The sequence below is a fragment of the Hemiscyllium ocellatum genome, chromosome 9 (genome assembly GCF_020745735.1).
Source record: "Hemiscyllium ocellatum isolate sHemOce1 chromosome 9, sHemOce1.pat.X.cur, whole genome shotgun sequence".
NCBI classification, from domain to species: Eukaryota; Metazoa; Chordata; class Chondrichthyes; order Orectolobiformes; family Hemiscylliidae; genus Hemiscyllium; species Hemiscyllium ocellatum.
In genome coordinates this window covers 53,223,222-53,244,953 of record NC_083409.1, presented here as the reverse complement: position 1 = coordinate 53,244,953, position 21,732 = coordinate 53,223,222, and the positions used below count along the sequence as shown (strand labels likewise).

The 21,732-nt window shown below is 40.1% G+C and overlaps 1 protein-coding gene across 1 annotated transcript in view; it reads left to right on the top strand.

Moving 5' to 3' along the window:
* The first annotated feature begins 1,063 nt into the window (after window positions 1-1,063).
* nmnat2 (nicotinamide nucleotide adenylyltransferase 2) overlaps window positions 1,064-21,732 on the top strand; it is a 261,204-nt gene continuing 240,535 nt past the window's right edge. The window contains exon 1 of the mRNA XM_060829751.1: window positions 1,064-1,325. Coding sequence (XP_060685734.1) covers window positions 1,241-1,325 — 85 coding nt within the window. The 5' untranslated portion in view covers window positions 1,064-1,240. The remainder of the gene's footprint in view (window positions 1,326-21,732) is intronic.

Sequence of the window (21,732 nt, the reverse complement as noted above, 5' to 3'; positions counted from 1 at the left end):
CTTACCACCCGTTTGGGGCAGTGAGTTACAGACATCTCCACCCTCTTGGTGTAACAAATCCAACTGTCATCGGATTTACAAGAATGTTGCCAGGATTGGAGGATTTGAACTGTAGAGAGAGGCTGAATAGGCTGAGGCTGTTTTCTCTGAAGAGTTGGAGGCAGAGGAGTTACCATTTTGAGGTTTATAAAATTGTTAGGGTCGTGATTAAGGTAAATAGTCAAGGTTTTTTTTGCTCTGGGGTGAGGGAGCCCAGAACTAGAGGGCATAGGTTTAGGGTGAGAGGGGAAAGATATGAAAGAGACCTAAGAGGCAACTTTTTCCACACAGAGGGTGGTGCATGTATGGAATGACCTGCCAGAGGAAGTGGTGGAGGCTGGGACAATTGCGACATTTAAAAGGCATCTTGATGGGTATATAAATAGGGAGGGTTTAGAGGGATATGGGCCAAGTGCTGGCAAATGGGACTAGATTAGTGAACTTTGAGAAGATTTGTAGCTCAGCTTGAGGTTCTGGATGTAGGTTTGCTCGCTGAGTTGTGATGAATCTTCCAACTCAGCTGGCAAACCTACATCAAGGACTAGACTAGGTTAGGATATCTGGTCTGCATAGACCGAAGAGCCTGTTTCTAGGCTGAAAACATCTCAATGACCCTATGTCTTTACGTTTGCAGGTTGCCATGATCAAGACGTCGATATGATCATGAATGGAACAGAGTTGTGACAAAGTTGACCCTGAAATTGCATCTTGCTCATTTTCAGTTAGAGCCGGAACAGCAGCAGTGTGAAATCTGGGATTTGTAACGCTGCAAACCAGATCGAAAGAAAATCGGATTCAGACAAAATATATGTCATAAAACATGCGGAATTCTAAACCCGAGGAGGAGGAGGAGGTGCGGGCTTCTGGTGATGGCGATGGGTTTGGGGGGGAATATATAACGTTATTTAAATAGCGAAAATAATCCCTCAGATCCCACCAGCAAGAAAATAATGACTACAATGAGCGGCTGCGCTGGTGTAAACTGAAGCTGGTATACGACCCTCCCGAGACAAATAGAGGGTGGTGAAACTCAGCAGGCGAATGGTGACAGCAAACAAAGAAATAAAAGAGGGAAGAGCTGCCTCCAAATCAATGGGTGACGCAGTGAGTGTGAGCAGCGAGGCAGCTAGAGCTGGCAAACAGTGGGAGCGGCGCCTCCAGACACTGCAGACAGCAGCCGACAACCAGACAGCCAGCGAGCATGGCCGAGCCTACTAAAACCCACGTTATCCTGCTGGCCTGTGGGAGCTTCAATCCCATCACTAAAGGACACATTCAGATGTTTGGTAAGGATTCCCCCTCCCCATCTAAAGCTAACCGGTGCTGCTGTTTAGTTTTAAAGACAGGAGACTGTCTTTGCACGTCGCTCCCAATGAATCACTTAATTCATTCATTGAAAATAAATGCCCGTGTCTGACCAAAATCCTCTTTAAACTGAGGAGGACAAGGCTTAGTGAATGTATGAAGAGTTTGCCTGCTGGAGCCCCGGCTGCTTGCCCTTTGTTCGCTGTCCAAGGCTTGTGGTGCTGAAAGACACGGCCGGGAATCCCTGGCTGCACTCAGAGCCCAGTCCAGCGAGCTAACTGCAACATCACAACATTTCCAAAGGACCCTGAAACACCCCTGGTATATCTTGTTTCCCAGTGACTCTGAGACTGCTCACGCCCTGGTGGAGAACAGTCTCGGTTTAGGCGGTAAACAGCAGTACCATGCACATGTCAGCTTTCTGCAGGATAGCTGTGTTTTTTTGTAACGCTTACCACCACACTTGCCACCTACAACAATTTATTTGTGTAGATGTACCGGATTGTCTAGAAGCAGAGGAAGGCTGGATTTCTGTGCCCCACTTTTTGTGTCGATTGATTGTACAAAAAGTTCAATCCTCCTATGTCCAAATGCACTTTGAGTTTAATTGGATGATTTGGTGAGGAATCGGAGGGGCTGATGGCCCAAGTGTTGTGAAATGGATTTAAGGGGGAGGGGGAAAAGCACCATTAGATGGGGAAGTTGTTGAGAGGAGTCCTTTAGAAACTGTTGGTGCCTGGGACTTGGAGGAGGTGTGCGACCTAGAAACTTGTGGGGGTTTTTTTTGCCCAAATACAGGCCGATCTGTGATTTGATTTTGATGTGATCATTTATTAGAAATAGACAGTGAACGTTTCAGCACAAATGGAACCAAGAAGGTCTTGCAGCGTTCTCAGTTTGTAATAACCAGGAGCCGGTGCGAGTTTTGTTGGGTTTAAGTCATGATGGAAGCTTGTGGCCATTTGTTTTTAAAGGTGCTAGATTGTTGCAGTTGGGTGACGAGCTGTGTTAGCTGTTACTCAACATGAAGAAGGCGCTGAGTGATGGATAGTCAGTGGATGGGCAGGAACAGGGAAGCTGCTGATGGCAGATTCTCGGAAATATTGATGGATGAAGTCGGGGTGGGGGAGCCGAGGATAGCACAGACAATCGCAGTGGCACGGAGGCACTTTGGGAGAAGTGGAAATTTCCAGTGAACTGCCTAATTGGCAGGCTGCAACCTCACGGTGGTTTGATTGTACGCACAGGGGAACTCAATCGCCCTGATAGTGCTGGGCTGCAATACTGGCTGCTTCCTTTTTGTTCAAGTATTGAATATGGAAACCTTAGACATACGCAGGCATCAATCGCCGCTGCAAGAATTCTATCCATTTGCATCTGCCTCCTTCTTTGAGCAAGACATGTCCCCAATGCCGAGGGGAATGAAATAATTGGCTTCCACAATGAATCATCTGGAGGCCACAGTTGTCTGTGTCATTCCATGCCTATTAATACACTTTCAACGCAGCATCAATGATCAGAAGCAGAGTGGCTCTGTCCAGGATGACCTTTAATGTTTAACAGGAAATGCATAAAAAGACAGCCTTCAGGAGAGCCCATGATAAAATGGCTGCTTGATATTATCTAAAGAGTCAGAGCAAAAGCAATGGACAGTAATTAATAACGCATCAACAAGATAATTAAGTAGCTGGCACTCCTATCGGCGAAGATGATCTGTGTGCAAATTTAGTAGATTTAGAGTAAAAGTTTTTCTTTGCTCTGTGAAAGCTTTATTTGAATTTTGAGAGCATGTTTGAAACTGTAATACCCCAGATAGATAATCCTACCACTGTGCAAGAGTGCTGAAAAAAATGTAAGCAAAAAGATTAAGGAAAGGAAGAGACATAGAGTCATAGAGATGTATAGCATGGAAACATGGAAGAACACCTGGAGTGCAGAGAGGTGCACACTTAATGTTTGTGTGTACATACGTACTGATGCATTTTGTGTGCATGCACTGAGGCGGAATGGATTTGTTATTACATTCCAGGCAGGTTGTTTACAGACCAGACAGGCTTGTGTGAAATTGTTCAGACCCAGTTTAAGCATTTGGTTTAAGTTTTGCAATGATCTGTGATGAGGATACAGATGATAGAGCATTATTAAAGAAGGTCTGGATAAAAGGGCCTAATATTGGAACAGTATGATTTAGATTATTTTTATCCATAAATTTTAGCTGGCTCATCTGTTTTGCTGTATATTAACATTTCCCTGTAGCTTAAAGTCATAGCCTTTTCAATAAAAATGTGCTGATGCAAACCTTCCAGGATGAAAACGTCTTTGTTACTAATTGGTATGTTTAGATGATTGTAATGTTTTTCAAAACTGGAGCGAATAGGTTTGAAGAATTCTTGTATTATAGTTGAAAAGAATGTTGTGACTGATACACACAGTTTAGTAACAGGATAAAATGCCTTTATTGCAATTCCATATATTAGAAGTACATTTGGTGGTAGAGCCTTGGTTCACAGGCTTTTGTCTGGATACAATGCAATTAATCACTTGTATTGTAGAATTTAAATTGAAAAAGACAAAAATAAAACACCTTTGAAATGAGAATACAACTGCTCATTTTATCTAATTTATTTCATATGGAAATATAAGAGTCAATAAATTAATTAAAATGACACAAATGTTTATGATGAAAATTTGAGAGTTTCGAGCAAATTTAAAGCAGTTGAGTTTAGAAGAAAACCAACACTTCATTCTTTGGACACTGAAAGAGAACAGTGTGAAGGTAAAGTAATTTAAATTATAATAGATAAAGTAGTGATCTGAGCTGGCTTGTGCTTAAAAATAATTCTCAATTATTTTGCAACTGAAATAATTGCTGCAGTGACATTTTCGACACTGCAAAATGGACATGAAAACATTTTTTCCACTTTTTGAATCAAATATAGTGAAGGAAGAGAAGAAAGTCAGATGTAAAATATTTTTTGTGTGAATCAAAAGAAAAAAGCAATGAGGTTAGTTACATACCACTGGGCATAGGGTTCTTGGCATTCTGAATTATTCATGCAACTGAAAATGCTCAATTCTCTTTGATCTTTTATGTTTTGTCCATCAAATCCTTCATTTGAGTAAGTCTCTATCCACAAAACTGACTATGACCTGACTCCCAAATTTGAGAATCAGCCAGATGTGTCTTGGGGTCTTGAAAATGTGCTCAAACAGCCAGGCCCAGCAAAATAGTTTCTCAGCTCTGTTAGGTTGACATTTTAAAATCTTTCCTCATTAAGAACAGCTCTTTCATTTTATGTTTTGAATGGACTTTTATAGGATAAGAGTGTCACGTGAAAATTGAAAATCTTCTTTGATTACTAGATCTTTAACATGATGTGCTTCATTGATGGCTAAATGAGTTCAAACTTCAATTTGATTTCAAAGAAGAGTTATACTTACCTGAATGTGGCATTTTCTTCACTCCCAACTGCTTCCATAAAACCCCACAGATTTTTGCCTGTGCATGGATTTTATGCTTGGCTGTATTTCAATGGGTTGGGTGGATGATTAATACAATTTGCCATCAGCAAAGGATACAGCTTCACAATTCAGTTTAGGTGCAGTTTAGGATGCAGCTTCTGGATTGTACCCAGCAAGGCATTTTGGTAGCTAGCCATGTTTCTTATCATTCTTAGTCAGCAGCCCCTGAATATATTTGTGTTTTATTATCATTGTTCCCAAGGAATTTTCAAGGTTGATATTATGCAACAGTTTATAATCCAGGATTTATTCTAAAATCTACATTTGACAGTTAAAATGAAGTACAATTTGTTCATTGAAATTAACTGCCAAATGATTGCTTTTGGTTGGTAAGAGATGCAGATGTCTACAAATTTGGGGATGAAAATAACAGCTCATTTTCAAAATAATATGGAAAAGGATGAAACAAAATGAGAGTGGGAGAATAACAGATATCAACATTGCCAATCTTAATTTAAGAAATATTATTTTGATGATTGATTGTTTTTACTGTTCTGATCTTTCTTGACTGAATGTTTTATGACTGTGATGGTAATTTAGAATTTGAAACAGATTTCTCACTAATTAATACAGATTATCCACAAGGTGGTTATGTGTTGCCAGATTTATACGAAGGTCTCCAGTGAACATAATGGATATGTTCTGTAACCTGGAATATATAGCCACGGTAGACTTGGTTCAGATAAAGATCATAGTCAAAATGCATTGTTGATCAAAGCTCCCTGATTTTTTTTTCCTCTACACTTTCATGTCTGATATAGGATCTACATGAAAATGGTAATAAAATATTAATACTTGGCTGTCCACTTGTCCACTGTTACTAGCAGTAGATTGATCTCCTTGTCTTTAGTGATGTAGTAAGCTTAGTTTCAGTCATTCTAATTATTGACATAGATTAAATCAGTTCTGTGTGCTCTGGCTTTTGTAACATTAGAGTGATAGATGATGGTGATGATGATATTGAGCTTTGTGGAAGCCAGCAAAAGACCCCGAATTGTTAACAATACTCTCTAAGACAGGAAATAAATGTGACACTGGAAAAAGTAATTAAGCAGCCACCAGTAGCTACAGTTTTCTAATTTTAAAGGCATTCTGATTGATGATTTACTGCTAAATGTGTGAATTCCATTTGTTAGCCATGTCTTTAAACACAGATACCTATTTTAAAAATGCCTTAATTTCTGCATCAGTGACCTTAAAATGTTGAATTCCAGCTGTCTATAATGCTAGTGGTAATTTCAATATTGCCTTATGTGAGGTCTTGATCAAATAATCAGATTAGAGTACAGTGAAAAACAATTATTGTCTCAGCAGACATGTGCCAAATGTTTTTTCTTTAGTTTGGCATGATAGAATGTCTTTCATATTCATTTGAAAGTTAAAAGAGCAGTCTTTTTAATGAACTCAACAGCACCCTTATTCCTTTTTCTGTGATCTTGCTGTAAATCACACTGATCAGCAGTTTGAGATCAAAGTATGAAACAGTTTTGGCAAAGTCCAACAAACAAGGCAAATTTCACCACATAAAGGAAGTAACAATTTGACAGAGGTCCAATGAATGTTTACTAGCTTGGTAATTTCATTGAATTCACAGAGCTCAAAAGAAGGATGATAAATACAATTCAACTTTAATTCACTGTAGAGAGTATGTGAAATTGACAGTGAAGGAGATGGTGCAGATGGATAGTTTCAATTTACTAAATATGATTAAGGGGAGATAGTTAGAATTTCAGATAATGAACAATTGAGAAGAATTAGGTTGAAACTGCAGTATCCTTGGGTACTGTACACTGGGCACCTTCCGTCAATGATTAGGAAAGAAATTAAATTACAAAAACAGGTTATTTAACAGCATTTACTTTGAACAGAAAGTTGCTCAGAATTAATAAATTGTGGTAATCAAACTGAATTGTGAAAACTGAACTGAACACAATCACAAAATTGTGATTCAGAGTTCAATACATTGACTAAAAATCAATGCAAGTTGAATATTGGTGCAGCATCCATAAGTTTGACTGTCTCCTTGTGTCAGAATTGTATCAGTAGAAAGGTTTTTTACCAAGGGTTTGAATGTTCCTGGATAGTAAATGAGATCACTAGTTCAATGTGGGTCATGATTACAGATAGCCAAATGACTTTGGAAAACAGCTAAGCAAATAGCTTAGATTACTTACAGTATGGAAACAGGCCCTTCAGCCCAACAAGTCCATACCGACCCGCCAAAGCACAACCCACCCATTCCCCTACATTTACCCCTTTACCTAACACTACGGCTAATTTAGCATGGCCAATTCACGTGACCTGCACATCTTTGGACTGTGGGAGGAAACCAGAGCACCCGGAGGAAACTCATGCAGACACGGGGAGAATGTGCAAACTCCACACAGTCAGTCGCCTGAGACAGGAATTGAACCTGGGTCTCTGGTGCTGTGAGACAGCAGTGCTAGCCACTGTGCCACCGTGCCGCCCATAAGGAAGATAGGAAGATAAGACATGGGATTGCTGGATTTGCTGGAATACCTGCCTTTGGAAGAGACTCTGGGGCCCTGTGCTAATTTTTTCCGAGCAATTCGTAATGAGCTTGATTTGTTATTTCACAAATCTAGAAGGTCTAAGAAGAAGGAAATGTCCTTCAAAGCAACACTCTGGTTGCACATCTAATCTCGTTCCTTCACGTTAGTTGAAGTCCATGGGAACCTGGTAACATTTCCACATTTCATGTGATGATTGTTTTGTAAAACCTGAAAAGCTGACCTGTAGCCACCTGGATCCAGCTTGAGTTCCATCCAAACTGAATCTTTATATGGGAGCTGTATCATTGATACACAGCTGTCAGCAATTCATTTTCACCAAGCAGAAACCCAGTGGTCTGTGAGAATCCATAGGCACAGAGAAACACAGAAATAGGAATAAGCCATTCAGTCCATCATGCCTGCTTCACTATTTAATATGATCATGGCTAGCTGAACATTTCAATGTCTTTTATCCACACTATCCCCATAGCCTTTTACACGTTGATAATTTTAAAAAAAATCAACCTCTACTTTAAGTAAACTCAAGGGCCAAGCTTCCACAACCCTCTGGGTTACAGAATCCAAAGATTCAACACCCTCTAACTAAAAAATTTGTTGTCCTTATTTCAGTCCGAAGTAACATCCCCCTTACTTTTAAATTGTTCCCTTTGGTTCTGGACCACCAGCCAGAAGAAACATTTTACCTAATTACCCCATTCAGTATTTTGTAAGTTTCATTGCAATCCCCTCTCACTCTTTGAAACTCTAGAGACTACAGGCCCAAGTTGCCCAATTTCTCTTACTAGGACAGTCCTGCCATTGTCTGGTGAGACTTCATTGCATTCCTCCTGTTGCAATAATATCTTTGATGAGGTAAGAAGACCAAAACTGCATGCAGCAGTTCAGATGTGATCTAACTAAGCTTCTACACAATTGAAGCAAGGTTTCATTGCTCCTGTACTCAACTCCTCTTGCAATAAAGGCTAGCATTCCATTTGCCTTCTTAATTGCTTATTACACGTGCATGTTAGCCATCAGTGACTTATTGACAAATCTCTTTGCACATCCACACTATCCAAGCTATCACTTGGAATACTCTACACATCTGTTCTCCCTAAAAGGGATAACATCACATTTTTACACATTATATTCCATTTCCATCTTTTTGTTCAAAACACTAAGCCTGTCCAAATTCTCTTGAAAACATTTTACATCTTCTTCACAACACACATTCCTGTTTAGCTTTGTGTAATCTGCCAATTTGGAAATATTACATTTAGATTAGATTAGACTTACAGTGTGGAAACAGGCCCTTCAGCCCAACAAGTCCACACCGAAGCACAACCCACCCATACCCCTACATTTACCCCTTACCTAACACTACGGGCAATTTAGCATGGCTAATTCACCTGACCCGCACATCTTTGGACTGTGGGAGGAAACCGGAGCACCCGGAGGAAACCCACGCAGACACGGGGAGAACGTGCAAACTCCACACAGTCAGTCGCCTGAGTCGGGAATTGAACCCGGGTCTCAGGCGCTGTGAGGCAGCAGTGCTAACCACTGTGCCACCGTGCCGCCCCAAATCATTGAGTTACATTGTGAACAGTTGGTGCCCCAAGTACTGATCCTTGCAGAATCCCGCTAGATAAAGTCTGCCAATGTGAGATTGACTGATTTATTCATACTTTTTGCTTTCTGTCTTTTAGCCAGTCCTTAATCCATGTTTATTACTCCGTTACCACATTACCTCCTTTCCTATGCGCTTTTGGTTTGGTAACTAACTTTCTGTGGTGGATCTCATCAAAAGCCTTCTGAAAATCCAGATATACTTATCCACACTCATGTAACAATTATGTTCAGAATTTCCTCAAAAACACCCAACAAGTTTACCAAACACGAATTTCCATTCAAAAATCCCTGCTGGCAAAGGTTAGTCAAAGTTTGTGAGAAGATTTGTAGCTCGGGTGCTCATTGTTGTGGTTCTGTTCGCCGAGCTGGGAGTTTTTGTTGCAAACGTTTCGTCCCCTTTCTAGGTGACATATTCAGTGCTTGGGAGCCTCCTGTGAAGCGCTTCTGTGCTGATTCCTCCGGCATTTATACTGGTTTGAATCTGCCGCTTCTGGTTGTCAGTTGCTGTCCGCTGCAGTGGTCGGTATATAGGGTCTAGTTCGATGTGTCTGTTGATAGAATTTGTGGGTGAGTGCCATGCCTCTAGGAATTCCCTGGCTGTTCTCTGTTTAGCCTGCCCTATAAAAGTGATGTTGTCCCAATCGAATTCGTGTTGTTTGTCATCTGAGTGTATGGCTACTAGGGATAGCTGGTCGTGTCGTTTCGTGGCTAGTTGTTGTTCATGGATGCGGGTTGTTAGCTGTCTTCCTGTTTGTCCTATGTAGTGTTTTGTGCAGTCCTTGCATGGGATTTTGTACACTACGTTGGTTTTGCTCCTGCTGGGTATCGGGTCCTTTGTCTTGGTGAGACTCACCAGGACAAAGGACCCAAAACCCAGCAGGAGCAAAACCAACGTAGTGTACAAAATCCCATGCAAGGACTGCACAAAACACTACATAGGACAAACAGGAAGACAGCTAACAACCCACATCCGTGAACAACAACTAGCCACGAAACGACACGACCAGCTATCCCTAGTAGCCATACACTCAGATGACAAACAACACGAATTCGATTGGGACAACATCACTATTATACGGCAGGCCAAACAGAGAACAGCCAGGGAATTCCTAGAGACATGGCACTCATCCACAAATTCTATCAACAGACACATCGAACTAGACCCTATATACCGACCACTGCAGCGGACAGCAACTGACAACCAGAAGCGGCAGATTCAAACCAGTATAAATGCCGGAGGAATCAGCACAGAAGCGCTTCACAGGAGGCTCCCAAGCACTGAATATGTCACCTAGAAAGGGGACGAAACGTTTGCAACAAAAACTCCCAGCTTGGCGAACAGAACCACAACAAGATTAGTCAAATAATTTTTATCCAATTTATCAAGTTCTTGCTGATAGATGAAAGCATTTTCCCTGCCACTGATGTAAGGCTGACAGGTCTGACCTTTCCTATGTTTTTTCCCTTACTCCTTTCTTAAATATGGGTGACATTTAGAGGCTTCAAAACTGCAGGAATCATTCCAGAATCGATGGAATATTAGAAGATGACTACCAATACATCAACTATCGCTGCAGCAACCTCTCCCAATACTCTGGAATGTAGACGATCAAATTCCAAGGACTTATCAACTTTCAGCATCATTAATTTCTCTAGTACAGCATTCTTACTGATAGTATTTTCCTTTAGCTCCTGCTTATCCTACCTTACTTGGATCTCCACTTCTTGGAGATTCCTTGTACCTTCCTTAGTGAAAATAGACACAAAGTAATCATTTAGTTCTCCTGCCAGTTCGCTATTTCCTATTGCAAATATTCCTGAAGTTTTTTATTCACATATGGGATGTTGATGTGTTGCATTTATTGCTTACCCTAGTCGCTGTTGACAAGATGGTGATGAGCTTCCTCCTTGAACTGCTGCAGTCCATGTGGTATAGATAAACCGTATTAGGGAGGGGAGGGAAATCCAGTATTTTGATCCAGTGAAGGAACGGTGATATATTTCCAAGTCAGGGTGATGAGTGGCTTGCAAGGCAACTTTCAGGTAGTGGTGTTCCCATATATTGGCTGCCCTTGTGTTTCCAGGTGGTAAAGATTGCAGAATATATTCTCAAAGGAGCCTTAGTGAGGTACTGCAATTCACCTTGTAGATATTACACACTGCTGTGACAGGGCATCAGTCATGGAAGAAGTGGATGCTTGTGGATGTGATGTCAATCAAGTGTGCTGCTTTGTCCTAGATAGTGTCAAGCTTTTGTTTTTAATGGACCCATATTTGGCTTAGTGTACTATAGAAACCTTTACAATCCATTGTGTGTTTTTGCTATCCTCTGTTTTTCAGATCATTGGCCAATAAAGGTATTTTTCTTTCAAAATATCATCTCTTCAGAATCTTTGTTGTCCTTTGTGTTATATGTATGTGTCTGGTTTTGGATTAAAAGTTGATGTAGTTCTAATTTCAGTTATCACTTCTGTTTTTAAGAGTGTGATTTACTTTATAAGAAACAGATTATTTTGATTTCATGAAGGAAGCCAGATGAAATTCTTTTTTTATATGTTGGATAGCAATACAAAAGGGAAGCAGATGGTCAGTTTTGATTGAATCAAATCATTTATACAAATGGTGCAACTCATGGTGTAGTGAGCCTTGACTGTCCATACATTCCTCCCATCAGAGTCGGAGCATTTTATTCTAGAAAATGGTTAACTTTACAACTGTGCATTTGATGAACTTGCACAATGCATATACAAAACAGGCGAAATAGCTTTGGAGTAACAATTAAAAATAATGTCAACTTATGAATTTCAGGAAAGGGAGGAGGAATAATTGATATGTCACAGGCTTTGTTACTTTTTATTGTTTTTAGTGCATTTATCAACTTAATTGTTTTGATGTGGTTGTCCATCATGCAAATAGTCCAGTTAACACGAACCAATCCATTAAAAATCAAAATCCCTGAACTTCTGTGGAATTTATTTTCTGGATTAAGTGAAAATGCAGAGAACTTGGACGCCAAGAAAGCTGGGACTTTAAGTACTACGCTTTAATAATTTCTCATTTTTGATGTTGACCTTCCTACTATTCTGCCCTCTTTCTCCATTTCCAATGCGTTGCATTAGAGGACATCTGGAGTTTCGCTTCTTCATTTGGAGTCAGTAGTTGTGATCAAATAGTTTAAGACTCTGCTGTCTGGTTATCCTATGGGCTATGACTGGTGCATATTGTTTGAGAATCTGACTTTTAGCACATCCATATTTAACTGGCACTAAAGCATTAAACAAAGAATCTTGCCTTGTATCTTGTTCCAAAAATATTTTTGCATGATACTTTGTTTATGTGAAATTATACCCAGGCCAATATGCAGTGATTTTGAAATAAAGTATTGTCATTGCTTTTATCTGTTGTTAGTTAGGGGTCCAAATTTTATGCAATACAAAACGCTGCCTGAGAAATAACTACCAGCTAAAGTGACAATGCCTCTGTCTAATTATTGCCTGTAATCAAGACCTATTCAAGTTCCCCTACCATATTTGGTCAGTGAAACGATAATGGGGATGTTTGCTATGAAGAAATTTAAGCCTTTTCCATAGACTATTAGACTTTGTTTCTGGCTTAAACAAGGAAAATTATAGTTCAGGAAACTGCACATGCTCCATTGACTACAGCGAATGCTACAATTATTGGCCCCTTGAAAAATGACTCCATTTCTACAAAGAAGCAAGTCCAGATTTAAGAGAATTAAGGAGTATGGCTGGGCATTAGGATGGCTGGTTCACTCATTGTAATTGTATTTCTACATCCTTAAGATGATGCAGAGGTCCATGTAACCATGCAGAGGTCCATGTTCAAGTGTATTTATAGTGCTCAGCTTACCATTCCGTAAGATCTGTGGAACATATTTGTTACTTTATATTTGGCAATAATTAGTGAACAATTATCATCTAAACAGTATTGTGCAAATTAACCACACTAACTTTGCTTCCATGTGAAATTCTAGTGGTAAATCTGGTCCACAATTTTAGCATGAGATATATGACCTGTTGTTTATTTTCAATGTTGTTGAAGAGTTTATTGTGCACAACCTGCACTCAGATTGCTTACTTGGGTTATCACTAAGTCTACATATAGCTTACAATAGATTATTCAATGGTAACTGTAGTTTCTATTTCAGAGAATTGAAAGAACATATCCCACTCCTGAAACATCAGCATGTGTTTGAGGCTGATATTCGTCTGCTCTTTTGGTCAGATAGCAAGGAATTAACCTTCCTGTCCTGGCCAATATTTATTCCTGAAGTTAATAATCATACCTAGAAATTTCTCATTGCTGCTTACAATTATGTGCAAATTGACTGCCAGATTCCCTATTATATAACATTGATTATACAGAAAGTATACTATAGTGTGCAGTGCCCTGAGGTAGTGAAATGTGTGATATAAATGCAAGTCATTTCTGTGCTTAAATCCTCTGTATTTGTAGTTTGTATATCTGGGCTCATAGAGAGTGCTGTCTAAATGTATTGGAATCCCCTGAATTAGTAAAAATTTCAATATATCGAAATGTTTCTTTACTCTTTGTGTTTTCAGCCTTGACAATGTCAATCTATGGCAATCCAGCAATGATTGCCCAAATGTTGATATACACCACTAAGAGCATGAGCAGCATCAGAACTTTAAGATAGCAGTGACCCAGTAAGTCTGAGTCTGCAGAGCTCTGCCCAAGACTCAGGCAAAGTGGGGTACCCACCCTAACCTCACCTGCTAAATTGTTTAAAATAGTTTTTGCCCAGCAGCCTTGGCCATTCTGCATCAAACTTTGGCAGTTTAATGCATTTTTAAAAGGCAAAGGCTTTCGCAGTTTGCAGCAGGCAGGGACCTCCCCACACATTCCCCCACCTACCCCTAAAGCAATAGAGACGACCACGGCTGCCCCAGGGGACTTATCTGCAAAGGCGAGCCTAATTTCAGAGTTCATTAAACTCCGAGAGAAGATTGATGCGTCCATTGAAGAGACCCGGTCCAGGTGGGAGTCGATCTCGGTCATGCTGCAGAAGCATGACTAAGAGATCGAGAAACTTGGGCAGTGTGTCGGAAGGGTAGAGAAACGGGCCGCAGCCTCGGAGACCACTGCTGAGTCATCCATGAGACAGGTCCGGGCTCTGGAACGTCGTGTCCGGAACTTAGAGGAACATATCAATGACCTCGAAAATTGAGGTCATCAGAAAAATATTCAGTTTCTGCGCCTTCCCCAAAAGGAGGAGGAAGGCCAGCTTGTGGATTTCCTGGAGCAATGGCTCCCACAGCTGCTGAAATTGGAGTCAGAGCTGGGCCGGATGCGGGTTAAACGGTGCCCACTGGTTTGCTGTGCACAGGCCCCAGTTGGACAAGCGCCCCCGCCGGTCCAAGTTCGACTTTAACATTACAGGGAAAAACAAATTCTGCTGGAGGCCTCCAGAATCTTGAGGATGGATCCCCATGCCATGATGTACAAGGGCTCCAGGATAATGTTGATCCAGGACTTCTCTGCGGTTGTGGTCCATAAGAGGAAGGCATTTGATGAAGCAAAGAAGCATCTGAGGGATTTAAATATTCAATATTCAATATTCTATGCAATATCCAGCAATACTGCACTTTAGTCATGGAGGATCTGTATATAACTTCAGATCACTGGAAAAAGTAAAAGAATTCCTGGATGCCCTCAAATAGACAGCAGGACTTGAACTGTGTGGATAATGACTTTACTTTTGATTTTTCCTCCTCCATTCTTCCTCTTTATCTTCTCCATCTTTCCTTGGGGGTGAGGGGCTCGTTCGTTATCCTTTCTTTGGACTCTTATTTATAGCTCGCTCATTTTAATTGATTATTGGAGGATGTTTCTGAGTGGGTTTTTTTTATTTGATTGCCTAATACTTGCTGGGATTGTAATTTTGTAATTTTATATAATTTCATCTTGTGTTGTTTTGCTAAGTGTGTCTAGGTGATGGTGGGGGGGTGGGGGGGGATGGGGGGAGGGGGTTGCCCACTTTTAACTTCTGTCTTATAAGATATTGGAATTTATTTACTCTACTTTATCATACGTGGGCCAAGGGCTCTAGCTGGGAGGTGTTATGGTGGGATTATTGGAAGGTAGTAGCGCCTACTGTGAACAAGGGGGAAAGTCTCCTTTTAAGTATGTTTTATGTTATTTATTTTTAGGAGTAGGTCTTAGTTGTTTTGATTTAGCTATTTTAAAGAGTGTTTTTATGTGTAAATCATTTTTGGTTTTTATTCAATGTCTTTGTTCTTCCTTCTGGGGGGTCTCAGGTTTGCTTGAACGATCATGGCTAGTCATTCTTTTAGGTGGTGCACCTGGAATGTCAAGGGGAGCCACTCACCAATCAAAAGGAAAAAAGTATCCAGTCTTAAAAAAGAGAGGGTTGATGCAGCCCTTCTACAGGAGACACATCTACTTGATAAGGAGCATTCGAAGCTGCAACAGGGTGGATTTGGCCAGGTGTTCTTTTCATCTTTCCTCTCAAAACAAAGGGGAGTAGCAATTCTTATTCAAAAGAATTTTCCCTTCCAAATGCTAAGCCAGATAAAAGATGAGTCTGGATGGTATATATTAATTAAAGCCCTAATATATGGAGAGGAATATGAGATTTTGAATCTCTATTGCCCCGCCGGCACACCCTTTTAAATTTGTGACGGAAGTGTTCTCCAAGTTAATGGCTCTCGTGGTGCGCCACACAATTATAGGGGGAGATTTTAATTGTATCATTGACCCAGAGATGGACAGGATACCTAAGTGCTCTGCGGGCATATCTATGAGATCTCAGCAGTTGACGGATCTGAGTAGGGAATTGGGGTTTGTAGATGTATGGAGGTGTCTTCACCCTGAGTGTACAGACTTTACTTTTTATTCTACCCCACACAAGTGTAATACCAGAATCGATATGTTTTTTGTCCCCTCAACTCTTTTGGACTCATTATTGTCTTGTAAAATAGGTAATATAACTATTTCTGACCATGCCACAGTATATATGGAAGTTAAGACCAGTAATGATGAGTTAGGTTCCTGACATTCGCGTATGGACCCTTTCCTGTTGAAGGATAGTAAGTTCATAAAATATATCTCGCAGGAATTTAAAACCTTCTGGGATATCAACTCAGGCACGGCCAGTCACCCTTCGGTGATGTGGGCGACTGCTAAGGCGTACGCACAAGGCTTAGTTATCTCATATTCCGCGACCCAGAAAAGACAAAAGGGAGAGCGACAGCATCTGCTCAAGGCTTGCCTGAAGGCAGCTGAGACAGCTTATGTTGATAGGCCCTCCATTACTAAACTACAGCGAATCGCAGCCCTTAGGGCAACTTTGAATACCGCACTTACTCAAACAGCAAAGAGGGCAATATTATTTGCGAAGCAGAGGTGATTTGAGTACAGCAACAAACCTGGCAGGTATCTAGCAAAACTTGCCAGAAAGAAAAAGGCTCCCCAAGCCATTACGTCTGTAAGAGAGAGTACTGGTAATCTGACTTGTGATCGTAAAAAGATCAATGCAGCCTTTAGAAAGTTTTATTTTGAATTGTATAAGTCGCAGGACTGTGAGGATAGAATGAGGAAAATAGAGTCTTTTTTTAAAAACCTGGCCCTCCCAGGCCTAACTTCAGAGCAGATGTCGCTCTTGAATGCCCCCCTGACAACCCAGGAAATACAGGAGGCGGTGAGGCAGCTCCAGAGTGGCAAAGCGCCTGGACCAGACGGATTCTAGGCTGAGTTCTATAAAGAATTTATAGGGGAATTGGTCGGACCAATTATAAAAATGTATAATTATTCACATAAGTCAGGGCTGCCTCCCGCCTCTTCTGAGAGAAGCAAATATTTCTCTCATTCTTAAGACGGGAAAGGCCCCAAATGACTGCTCTTCGTATAGACCTATATCCTTGTTGAATGTGGATTTTAACATTCTCTCAAAGAAGTTGGCATTAAGACTAGAGAGGATTTAACATTTATTATAAAAGAGGACCAGATGGAGTTTACAAAGGGTCACGGATCAACTAATAACATGAGAAGAGCCAGTAGGGAGTGATACCGGGTCTAGTTGTCTCCCTAGATGCAGAGAAGGCATTCGATCGGGTAGAATGGCCATATCTCTTTTATACGCTGGAACGGTTTGGTGTTGGAGAGGTCTTTACTAAATGGGTTTCAGTATTATATAATGATCCCAAAGCAGCAGTGATCACCAACGGTTTAAGTTCAGATAGCTTTAGCGTTGGTAGAGGTTGTCATCGGGGATGTCCTCTCTCACCATTATTATTTATGCTAGTGATTGAACCACTGGTGGAAGCTATATGAGCTGACCCTAATGTAATGGCTCCGGAGGTTGGATCGGTAAGCACAAAACTACTCTCTATACGGATGATGTCCTCCTTTTCTTAAACGATCCATTGACATCTGTGCCCTGCTTAATTCATGTGGTTAACTTATTTGGTATGTTCTCAGGTTACATAATCAATTCTATGAGATTGGAGGCCATGCTGCTGGGAGGTCTTGCCAGTATATCCAATTTTACGAATGGATCCTGTTTTCCCTTTCAATGGTCATTGGGAGGTTTTCTTTACTTAGGTATCTTTATTACTCTGGTATTTGGTCAGCTATATAAAGCCAATTATACACACGTATTAAAGAAAATAAGACAGGACCTTTGACGTTGGGAAGATCTCCTGATATCCTGGCTAAGTAGAAGCTTTGGTCAAGATGAATATCCTACCTCGTCTTTTATACCCCATGAGAATGCTCCCCTTGATGCTGCCGAAGCAGGTGTTGTGTAAGCTTGATGGTTGGCTTGGCTGCTTTATTTGGAATCATAGACAGCCCCTTAGTAAAGCTGCAGCTTCCACAAGTAAGGAGAAGGCTGGATTTTCTGGATTTCAGGAGGTACCAATTGAGCTCTCTGTTATCTTACGTGGCTGATTGGGTCTCTTGTGACCCACAATCAATCTAGTTAGATACATAGACCTCCCACACAAAATGTCCCCTTATCAATCTGCTATTTATAGACAAGATGAGAATTATTACAGATCACTGTAAAAATCCTATTGTATTAAATACAATCAAAGTCTGAAGGATAATGTGACAGGATGAGGGCAACCTACAAAAAGACCTCTCCTTACACCCCTATAGTGGGAACATTGGGATTCCAGCCAGGGCTGACTGATGCTGGATTCAAAATCTGGGAGTCCAGAGGTATCTCTTGTTTGGGAGATCTGTTCGATGGGGAGGTCATGATGTCCTTTGAACAGCTGCATCAGAAGTTTGGGCTGCCTAGCAAGAACCTTTTTTGATATTTTCAAATATGAGACTTCATACAAAAGAAGACCACATTGATAATTAATCCTTATAAATTGGATAAGGAAAGGAGAGTGCTTCGGTCGATGGGTCCGCCCTCTGTTAGTACCCTCTACCACACACTACGAAGGACATGGAACGGATATATGAAACCTGGAGTCAAGAATTGGAGATGGAAATCTCCTTAGGGATTTGGGAGAACATCTGGGAAAATGCGAGGAAGATCTCTATCTGTATGAGAACTCAGGCTATCCAATTGAAGATATTTCATAGGGTTCACATGGTACCTGAGCAACTTGCAAAGTTCAAGGCAGGAGCATCTCCAACTTGTCCTAAATGCAAAATAGAAGTTGGTACCCTCATGCATTGTCTGTGGACATGCCATAAGGTCCGCAAGTACTGGGACAGAGTAGCAAATGTTCCGGCAAAGATTTTGGGTACGGACATTGGGTTGGACCCAGTGCCTCTACTTTTGGCCTCTCCAAATTTCCTCTCTTTGGATGTATACGGGAGGAAATTATCACCATCCTTTCCTTTTGTGCGAGGAAAAACATTTTAGTGAATTGAGCGTCTGAAGGTCCCCCAGGACTTTCAAATTGGCATAGAATAGTCATGGGATATATCCCCCTTGACGTCCTTATGAATATGGTGCACCAAAAAATGGAATTATTTGATAGAACATGGCAGCCCTTTTTGGACTACATTGATGTAGATACATTGGCCATATTATTCAGGGCCTTTGCTTAGCCGTGGTAATAGTTCTGGCTGGTTCGGGGGCCCCCGGGAGGAGGAATCCCGTATAAATATGGGTTTTGTTATGACTTGATATAAATTTATTTTAAATATGTATCTAATTATTTATTTACTTATTTATTTTCTTTTCTCCTTATGGTTATTGTTAGTAATGCAGGCTATCCTATTTTATGTTTAGGTAGTTTGTAGAATAGATTAGTAGTTTTCTTTTATTCTATATTGGTGTTATTATTATATTGTAAAGCAGAATACACTAGTTTGTACTATTTTTGTAATTTTGTAAAAAATTTCAAAAATCTTCTTTTTTCAATAAAAATATCTTTAAAAAAAAAGATATGTGATCTTGAGTGCATTTGAAATCCAGTGCAAAGTTTTCATCATGTATCCTGAGAACAGCTAAAGTGACATGCTTTCTCTGTTTATTTTCCAGACTTTCAATCTTTTATGAGACCTCATTGCAATACTGAGATAGTGCTATGTTGTTGGAGTTGCATTGTTTTTGATGAGGCATTAATTTATGGTTGATTCACTGGCTGATGAACGTAAAAGACTCTGTGGGACCATTGTGTTGAGAATTCTCCCAGGGTCTTGGCCAAATTTCTCTCAAAAAAAAAGCAAGATGACCAAATTATAATTTCATGTTCTGCTTGTGAGACTTTGATGTGCACAAATGGTCAGCTGTGTTTGCTAATATAGTAATGATGACTAATTAAAAGACATTTGATTTAACGGTTAAGTGCTTTGTGACATCCCAAGCATATTATAAAATGATATAAAAATGCAAGGTATTCCTTCAATGTACATATAATGAAATTTATTATTGCTATTAGCTACAATTGTAATTCTTTACTTTAGCCTGCATGGAGCTGTTGGATTATTCAATTTTTTAAGTCTTCCTCAGTACACATCTCAACATTATTCACCATCCTCATATTTCTTTCTCCTCTTCTACTTTTACCTTCAATTTCTCCTCCAGTTGTCACCAGGATAAGTCTGTTAAGTTTCTGTTTCCAGAATTCATACATGACTACCTGTTTTTTTCTCTAACTATACCTCAGCAGTCTTATTCCTGAACCTTGATTTCATCCACTTATTTGTCTTTCCATTCATTCATTCATTGTGAGCATCCTCCACATTACTCCTATTTATAAAATTGTTATCCTCTTCACATCCTCCTCCTTTTTGAGTCTGACGTTCACATTATTAGAGTGGAATACTCCACTGTTGTGATTGTACTTGGCGGTTTTTTCAGCTTCATATTAATGCTTTTGGCCTTGCAGTCGCATGTCATGCCTTTTACCATCATATATCTAAGTTAAATTTCATTCTTGGATGTAACTTTGGTGTTTTTCATTGAACCAACATCATGGAAGAACTGCAGCAATTTCTGTTTATATTTACGTGTTGTGCTACTTGTTTATGTTAGCCCTGAAGGTTTGTAAGAAGTTGTTTTCAAAGTGGTTAGTCAATGATAACATTTTGAGGAGATGATATTGGGTAGAAAATGAAATTAGAATGTTGCTTTTTATATCTGAAATCAGGTCCATTCTAACGCACCAAGGCCTTCTCTCTGTGATTGCTGCTTAGCCTTATTTGCATCTCATTTCCACTGCTCAATACAGGAACAAACACTCAATTACTTGCTACTTATTAGATAGCTATGACACAAGAAAGGGCGCTTTGGAAACTTGCTCACATTATTAGAGTTAAAGCCTAGAGGAGAAGCCTACTTTGAGACAGGCCACCAAGAAATCAAACTGCTAAGTGCTATATTAGCACTAAATTAGATTACAAACCTTTTCATTACAATATATACCACATCTGATTTATTAATGAAAATAATCTGCAATGGAGGTCAGGTAGAATTCTGTACATATTTTCAGTAAGCATACTGAAAGCCAAGAATTCTCCAATTTCTGATCAGAAATTAAATTTTGAAATATTCTGTTTATCATGTTACACCTTCTTCAGTTACCTTTCAAAGTCATGGTAATTATTGGAGATTAACAGTAATAAGATAGAAAATCTTAGAATGTGTCACCCATTACTAACATAAAGTATGTTAAAACAACTGTTCATTCATCTGTTCATTTCCCAAACTTAGATCAAGCTGCTGTGGATCCATAATGTGATCTGGGGACAGTATCTCATTCCTCAGCTGTGTTAAAATGACTTGGTAAAATAACACAACTTTACTACGTTGTCCTTAAAATAGCATTTGTTGTTAACACTTAAAACTTAGGTCTGAACTTTAACCAGGTCAAATGCAGTCTCTAACTTAAACAAAATGGGACTGGAGTCGAAATCCAGATATACCATCTCCAACCAGGGCTCCTACAGTTTCATGATGTGGGAATGGGGATGAGTTGCACTTTGGATAGGCACAGTCTCGAGGGACAACTGCATACATAAAACTGCAAGAAAACAAAGAACTGTGGACACTAAAGTCTGAAACAAAAACAGAAATAGCTGGCAAAACTCAGCAGGTTGTAGCAGAACCAGTTGTGATGAAGGGTCACCAGATTCGAACTGTTAATTCTGTTTTCTCCCCACAGATACTGCCAGACATGCTGACTTTCTCCAGCAATTTCTGTTTTTGTTTTCCAGCTGCCTTCAAGGCAGATCTCATTTTTGAAAG